Source organism: Lathyrus oleraceus, chromosome 4, assembly GCF_024323335.1.
Source record: "Lathyrus oleraceus cultivar Zhongwan6 chromosome 4, CAAS_Psat_ZW6_1.0, whole genome shotgun sequence".
In the NCBI taxonomy this organism is placed as follows: domain Eukaryota; kingdom Viridiplantae; phylum Streptophyta; class Magnoliopsida; order Fabales; family Fabaceae; genus Lathyrus; species Lathyrus oleraceus.
Window position 1 is genome coordinate 180,098,748 of NC_066582.1, and position 9,051 is coordinate 180,107,798.

The 9,051-nt window shown below is 31.6% G+C and overlaps 2 protein-coding genes across 2 annotated transcripts; both read right to left on the reverse strand.

Annotated features, from left to right (window-relative positions):
- Positions 1–4,687: 4,687 nt before the first annotated feature.
- LOC127136581 (uncharacterized) lies at positions 4,688–6,674 on the reverse strand. Its single transcript, XM_051063122.1, has 5 exons — positions 5,882–6,674; positions 5,611–5,690; positions 5,441–5,518; positions 4,864–4,928; positions 4,688–4,751 (listed from the first exon to the last, which is right to left on the reverse strand). Exons 1-5 carry the CDS (start codon positions 6,672–6,674, stop codon positions 4,688–4,690), a joined length of 1,080 nt encoding a protein of 359 aa, XP_050919079.1.
- Positions 6,675–8,254: 1,580 nt separating this feature from the next.
- LOC127136582 (uncharacterized) lies at positions 8,255–8,842 on the reverse strand. The gene has a single exon (XM_051063123.1). The coding sequence runs from the start codon at positions 8,840–8,842 to the stop codon at positions 8,255–8,257; it is 588 nt and encodes a 195-aa protein (XP_050919080.1).
- Between the last annotated feature and the right edge of the window lie 209 nt (positions 8,843–9,051).

A 9,051-nucleotide genomic window follows, 5' to 3' on the forward strand; every position in this document is an offset into this window, starting at 1 on the left:
AAGAGGATTACTTGCCTGCATATCAAGGGGACATTCTTTGGCACAGTGAAATAATGCGAAGAAAGAAAAAGGGCCGCCCAAACATCACCTGTATTCAAACTGAAATGGATACGGCGAACAAAATGGTTAGATTATGTAGTTCATGTCGTCAGTCCGGTCATAATCGTACGAACTGTCCTAGTATTGGAACAAGCACAACAAGATAATTTTAATTGTAACTCTTTTGCTTTATATTAAAAACAACATTTATTTCATATGATAAGTAGAATAAATACAATAATTAAACAACAACACAAGAAACTACAACAAATAAAATAACATCACAAACAAATACAACACATAAACAACATAACTATGTGATTACAACCATCAAAACAATTTTTGAGAAGTATACATCATCTTGTGAATGTCTTTGTCAGTTTTAATATTAACCCAGAAACGAACTTCTCCATTTTGATTAAACGTCGTATCAAGTCATTGAATTCTTCTGATCCTTTCACCATCTGCAATTTCTCCATCTAACCAACAGTCAAGGTCCTGTTAAGATGTTAGAACGTATCTACATTCCAAAGTCGAATCTTCATCGGAGATTGCACTGCTGAAAAGATTAAATCGGCATTTCTCTTGTGAATATAAGGATACAAGTATGAATATGAAGACATTTTAAAGAAAATTGAAGGAGATTGAATTAAAATGGAAGGAGGGGGGTAAGAAGTTGTGTGCAAAACTATGGGAGGGTGATGTTGTGTATTTATAGATGGAGTGGTGGAACAGTAGCCACATGCATTGACGCACACATAGAGTGGACTATGCATGTGCCATTGCATGTGGCGCTTACACATGCATGAGCCACTTCTACTAACGTCTTGGCTATGGATGCGCCAATATATGTGGCGTCAATGAATAACATTTTCATTTGATGTGCCAATGCAACTGGCGCCTAGGTTAGATATTTTTTGAAAAGTGACTATTTGGTAAATATTTTGAAAAAATAGTTATTTTAGAATTTTAATTAAAAAAATAGGTTATTTTAAAAAAAATCCACAAAAGTTATAGTAGAGTGTGTGAACATAAAACTTTCTTATTTTACACACACACAAAAATGAAGGCGGAGTAGGGGTGGTCCAATGGATCTTGAATTGTAAAGAATAAAAATTACAAATTTTATGTTAAATTAAAAAAAAAATTGGAGCCAAGCAAAAATAATTTACATCAAAAATCTAAAACTTGAACTCAATTAGAAGAAAATACGGACAAGATAAAGATGTTCGGGGAACAGATCAGATTTGCCACCTTTTATATATATATATTATTTAAAATTTTGCAAATATTTTATAGATATTAACTGAATATAATAATGTTGGTTTTAAAACAATGATTGAACGATACTATTATATATAACTATTTTTAATTAAAGTAATCATTATAATAATAATAATTATTATGATTATTATTGTTATTATTATTATTATTATTATTATTATTATTATTATTATTATTATTATTATTATTATTATTATTATTATTATTATTATTATAATAGAACAGTTTATACATATTCATTAGGGAGAAATAGCATTTATCCTATTTTTAACTATTCGACTATGTTGCACGATAAAGGTTCTGAAATGCTAACAATAAGAGATGTGAAACTTGCATTTCTTTGTTTAAAAAAAAGTGATATAAGTAGATTAATTTTTTCACCATTCCTATCTACTTTTCTTGAATTTGAGGCTCCTATATTTCTTCTATACCTGCTTTCTCTTCTTTTCTTTTAATAAGCACTTTTATGGCTCAAGCTGCGAGGCACATAGAGAAAGCACTAGTAGTGATCCATACTTAAATTTTCTGAAATTCTATCTTACGGTTAAAAAACACTATTACTTTCATAAACTAACAAACAATTATTAAATCAATGTTAAAAGACATGACCTTAATTGTTTGACAAACAAAAAATAACACAATTTGTTTGCATTAACCTAGTAAAAGTCAACTAATCATCTTTACTTAAGAGATACTAATTAATCTTTAGTTTATAATAGTCCATTTGATTCCATTTAAGACCTTGAAAAATTGACCTGATTGCTATTTTTTACACAGCATTTAGGATATATGAAATTATTTGACCTTGTGAAGTTGTTATCGTATTCTCCTTTACTCTGATTATGGTACTATCGCAACTTTATTTTTGGACCATAATACACTAACCCGTGACTTATTTTAAAGAAGAAGAAGGCAAAAAGGAAAAAGTTAATTTGAGATTAAGGACCATTGTCATTTCCCTGCAAATAGAAAAAAGGTTGATTCTGGCATGGTCGATTTGATCTTCATCAAATGGCAAATTGGCATAGAGAAAATAATGAATGTACTATGCTTGTATGGGACAAATGACTTTTTTCAAGACAAACTTTAAGCAAGGTTTTGGAATAAAGTTTTGTTATGATTTTTTCATGTTGAATAAAAAAATGAGGAAATAATATGGAACATTGGACCATTAAAATGTAAAAAAGAAAGGGTTTTAGAAATTGAAGAGAAAATAAGAAAAAAGATGGGTTAAGTGATGAAAAATTACCCCAAAAATCACCACATGTGTGACATTTCCCTCTCTTATTTGAAAAATTAATAAGTTTTAAATTATTTTGATCTTCAATTAAACTAATTATAATTAACTAGGTGATAAAATTACTCAAAGTAATAGTATATATGAACAAAAAAATATTAATTTTTCAAAAAACTTACCAAATAAGAAATAAATTATCTCCTAAATGTGTAATAATTCCAAAAATATTCCAAAAATACATTATACATTTATTTAGTTGATTCTTTTCTTTTACGTTCATCCCAATATGAATATGATTAAATTTTAGATGCCTTTAAGCGGTCTCTTCATTCTCCTATTGTATTTTATGTATATATAGAGGTTAATATCCCTCATGATGAACAAGTATATAGTAGTTAGGCTAAATGCAAATTGTGATCGTTTAAGTTATATATTTTAAGAAGATAGTCCTTCAAATTGTAGTTAGGCCAAATATAAACTAGTGTGTTGATTATTTATACTACTTGACAATAATAATAATATATAAAGAGCTTAAATTATGACAACCGTCAATAGTTTCTAAAATATGAGGTCTAGAAGAGCAGGAATGCCTTTAAGAAAAAAATCATGACAGTTTACAGTTCCTCAATTATAAAACCTAGAAGGGCGAAGTGATTTTTAAAAAATTTATAAACGTTCACAACCCTCATACAATCCCTCAAATATGAGGTCTAAAACAGCGAATTGTTTTTAGAAAAAAATCACGACGCAGTCTCTCAACAAGACGATCTAGAAGGGTGTATTTTTTCTAATTCTTTTTTTAATATTCATAGTCTCTTAAATACGAGATCTGAAAAGAAAAAATTTATTTCAAATACTAGGTGGTTAAGAGCCACATGGGAGATGTCATTTATGGATTTATGATTGAATTTGTTAGTGGCCTTTAGACTATATTAAAGTGTGGCCAATGGAGAGTAGGAGAATAAACATGTCCTTAAATGGTGTCAATAAATATAACATGTCTTAGGAAATGTCAATTACTCTATGCAGTTTACTGATTTTCATGCTCATGAGCAGAGTCGTTAATATACTCTCACACCAATGATGGTTATATGCTATCTAAGGATATTTGGGATAGAGATGGTTGGTTCATTAAAAGTTCTAGGGTTTTTTGCTTTCCATTTCCAACGTATGTTTGATTAGTGACATTTTATATAGAAAATATTTTTTTCTACCAATGTTTCTATCTATCATATGTTGTTTTTCATGATTATAATAAATAGCATGCACATCATCTATATCAAATTTGTCATATGAAATAGGCATATGTGTTACGAAAAAAGGGGTCTCAAGAATATCAAATTTTAAATCTTGATTTTCATCGTTATGAAAAATTTATTTATTTTAGAGAATAATTGACCATCTTTTTTCTGAAGGGTTAGTGACATAAAACACTTATTTTACTAGAGATGCCATGATGAAAATTAGGTCATATGAGTTTCCTTGCAAAGTTCAGCTTGTGTGAATCCTAACTCATCAATTTGTACACCGGTGTTATTGCCAATCCACTTGACACTTGCATTTAAATAAAGACACTTTGAATAAACATAATCAATCTCTTAAATCTCTTCAATGATCCTAAAGTACGCTCTAGATGTCATTATAGAATTTTTATATTTCAAACTAGAGAAGTACATGGGTTCGGCCTCATTAAATTACTAATTTCGTATGCAGTTCAAGTTACTACATTAAATTTATGCATGTACGACATCCATTTAATTGTATTGGACGCACTACCATCATTAGAAAACTTTTCATTAAACCAATTTATGAAGTTATTATTATTCTTTTCAACAACCACTTGTCACTCATTTGAGGATATTTTTCCTTGATAATACTTTTGTGAGCAGACAAGTAAGGTTTAACTTCATCAACATTATTCAATACTAGCGTTCAGACGGGCACTCCCGTGCCCGTCTGCCCGCTTTTTTTAATGCGCACAGCAGAGAAAAATAAATATTTGTTTTTCTTTTTATAAGGTTTCTACTGTAGGTCGCATTAAAAATAATATTATTACATTTTGAAAATGGTAAATAAAGATATTCAAAATTATATCGAAGCATGCAAAGTAATATTGATACTGTGTAATCAATGACGTTCTTTAAGAGGAATACCGAACATGAAATCTCTATTTGAAGTATTTTCTTTTTCCCTGCAATTGTTTTCCGTAGTAAAGAAAAAATGTAAGACTCTTAAATTAGAATTTTTTTAGAGAAAAAGATAGTAAAATTAATAGTAAGTTGTGTAATATAGCTTTTGCTTACCTTATAAAGATTCGAATCGATTCTTCGTACATCCCTTTATCAATGCGCTCTTGAGATTTAAAAAACTACAAATACATGACGAAATGTCATATTATAAAAGAAATACATTCAGAACATATGACTCGTTTGAGTATAATATGGTTTATTGCGACACAAATAATACCCGGAGAATGAAGATACTTTGTTTTAGTATAGATTTGGTAGAACAACAATTATGTCTTGTTTCTAAATTACCTGGATTTCTGGTAAATAAGGAAAACAATGGACTTAGTAAATATATATGGTTTTATTTACATAAACCACAAATAGCAGTTAAATTCATGCATTCAAAAATAATCTAGAGTAAATATAATCTTAAATGAATTAAATAAAATACCTCTCCATCCTTTGAGATATTATTTCTCTTTTCACCATTTTCCAAAATTGTGTTTTATCTGTTATCACTATGGAGCTCCAACCGATGGAGTAAATTTTCAAACGTTTGACCTGTTTCAATGAGGATGATAATAATGTTACTGAAAGAGTGATGAAAGTGCAAGAATTTTTTTTATACGTATTACAGAAAAGATAAATACACCTTATTGTCGAGTTTGTCGATGGATGAAATACTTTGTTCATCCTTCCATGTGTTCCATTTATCTTCAAAGTCTGTCATCTAAAATTTATTGCATAAGAATAGTGAGAATAACTATCACCCCATTTATATCTAACATAAAAGCATAAAATAAATGATTAAGTATAACTTACTTTCATGTTGAAGCAAGTTTCAACATTCTTTTGTCTCAACTCCTTACATAATTGAAAGATTTCATCGTGTTCTAGTTTGGCTGTATATTAAAGCAAAAGAAAATTATATTTAGTTATTATCTATCTATGATATAAATAATATAATATAAGCTTGGTATGTCGTGTAACCAAAATGGGAATCAACGTGTGAGCAATTTTTTCAATGTACTTAAAAAATACTTGCGGGTACGATAAAAGAATTTGTTTGTAGACTATATTTTTGTGTAGTCACCATCTTCTCCTTTCAATTTTCCTTCCCTGGTTAAAACTCTTGTTGTAGTCTGTGAAACACCCCTAGATAAAGCCACATATAACTGTCCATGACTAAAAACATGTCGTGGAAGATATATTCCAACATTTGGAATGGTTTGTCCTTGTGATTTATTTATTGTAATTGCAAAACTTAGTCGCACAGGAAACTGTTTTCTACTAAGGACAAAAGGCAGACCATTACTTGCAGATGTTTTTATTTTAATTCTAGGCAAAAAAGCCCGTTTTCCTGCGTTGCTTCCTGTCAGGATTTCCACATCCAAGATATTCATAAATAAACCATGACATAATAATCGGGTCTCATTACACAATCCATATCTAGGATCTAGATTTCGTAACAACATCAATGGTGCACCCTTTTTTATCTTTAGAATATGTGGTGGAAAACTACCTTGTGCAATTGAGTTTAAGAATTCTTGTTGGTATAAATTATGATTATCTCCTTCAATCTCGTCAAACGATAACAAATTATGTTCTTCTCCTGGAAACTGATCGATAATCATATCATTCAATTTCTGGACATCATCATTTGTTGGTTTCAAAATAGCTCTTTGTACCATATATGGGGCATCCCAACCATGCAATTCTAAATTAGGAAAAATATGTTGGATAAGTACTTGTATGGAATGTTCACCTTCCCATGGGATTGCAATATGTAAAGGTAACCTCACCATGTCATCTGGTTTGGTAGGTTCAACACCATCACCAATGCGAATAAGAAATTCTGTAAACTTTTGATCATGCAATGATCGCATATTTTGACGCAAATGCAAAATCTTGGTATGATTCCATAAATGAGACTGAACAATAAACGCTGAAATCATTTGTGCCTTAGTACCTTTTCTTACAACAGGAAGAACTTGACGAAAATCCCCCCCCCCCCCCCCCCCCCCATGATCAGAACTTTTCCACCAAATGGAGCATTGTTGCTACAAATGTCTTGTAATGATCGATCTAAGGCTTCCAAACAATTTTTGTTTGTCATTGGTGCTTCATCCCAAATTATTGCGGCAGCAACTCTAATGAGATTTGCAAGATCCTTTTGCTTTTCAATACCACTAATGGAACTCGGTTGAATATCAATAGGGATCTTAAATCAAGAGTGTGCAGTCCTACCACTAGGTAACAATGTTGCAGCTATACCAGATGATGCAGTTGCTAAGACAATTTCTCCTCTACTTCTTAAACTTGCCATTAATGTTCTATAAAGGAATGTTTTACCTGTTCCTCCTGGACCATCAACAAAAATTACCCCACTGTGTTTTTGAACAATTACATTCATAATGGTGTTGAATGCAATCATTTGATCATTATTTAACTTAGCAATAGATTCAATATCTTCATTGGGGATATCGATCGCTAACTCCTCTTGTATGATACTTGGAACTGCACCTCTGTCTATTGTATTAGGGGGTAAAGATGGGAGATCATAATCATCAATCTTTTTACCGTGCAGGTTTAAGAGTTCATTTAAGTCCTTCAACAACATATTAGTTAAGTCGGATTCCACAACATTGTTAGCTGTTTGATAATCCTCTATCATATGTGTAAAAAACTCATTCCAAAGGCCTCTAACATCAGTAGGTTCACAAAATATTAAAATCGTCACGAATAACCTTCGTAAAGCATATGGCATTCGGAGACTCGTAGCCTCAACCAAACAATCACGAATACTATGATCAGTCTCTAGAAATCCCCTATCCTCGGCTGATTTTTTGAATGTATTGAAAGTCATGCCATTATTTGTAAGAAGATATTCCCAACTGGTTGGACCTGTGACATGCGATAACAACAGTCGCAAGTAAAACTTATCTCCCTCTGAAGGTGATACCGTATAGATTCTCCCGATAACTTTTCTTGTTGATCGCCTACGATGTCGTTCCATATCCCGTTTGTTCCAACAATAATGCTCTGGAATCTCTCTATACAGATATTTTCTTGCTTGTGGATCTCGTACATTCAATGTAAAGAATTGTGTGAGCATTGTTTTGGAGTTGCGTTCATTATTTAACACATCTGCAATTTGCTGATGATCATAAAAGCGCACTTGATGGCAGTTCGGCAAGTGGATCTGCAATCTTTCAACCGAAGGATATAATCGGTAAAGAGTGAATCGAAATATTTTCCATAATGCCTCGGGAGCACAAATCCATCTTGCATCAACATATTGCTGAACTTCATCCATGTATGATCCTTTATGAACCTGCATAGCCACACGATCAGGACCCTTGCACACATATTTGTATATATACTTGATACTTTTAATGCTACTGCAAATCTCTACATTGATGTGACAGTCATACTTTAACAGTAACCAAGGGTTATAAGGAACCACTCATCTATTATCGACAGACCTATCTCTACCTAACGATACAGACTCATCAAACCTTCTTCTATACTTGGGATATGAGTCAGTGCCTTGACGTGTTTCATCCAAGAATTGTTTGGGATACCTTTTTTTACAATGTTCGTCTTTCATACATAGAGACTTTCGGTTGATTATGCTGCAAGGTCCGTGGATCATATGTCTTACAACAACTTCATGCAACTGTGGTTCACATTCTAATTTAGGTATTTCTGCTCTTACCATACTATCATAATCTTTTGGGTCACGCAACTTATCGTTACTTTCTAAGACCAACAACATATGCACATGCGACAATCCTCGCTTTTGAAATTCAGTGACATACATGTAGCTTTTAACTTTACCCAAGACTCCTTTATTAATAACATCATCCTTCAATTTCTCAAATTTCGAACGAAATATTCTTGTTGGCAAATCTGGACGATCTTGTGGTGTTTGAAAAGGCAAAAGTTCTGATGTTATCTCACTCCAAGAAGGATTGCATGTCATTGTTAGAAAAATATTTGGTTTACCACCATTAAGAACAATAGCCATGCCATCTTCATAACGTTGTGTCATGTCTCGACGACCGCCAATAAATGATGATGGCAATATTGTTCTTTTTCCAATGTTCTCTACGATGATTCATGAAATGCATTAGTATTAGAATATATGAATTATTAGCATTAGAAGTACAACTAATTATTAATCTAAAATTGTATATTTATGCTATATGAATTTGTACCTGCATTAGTTTCACCAACATGCAAAGCATCATGTAAACCTTA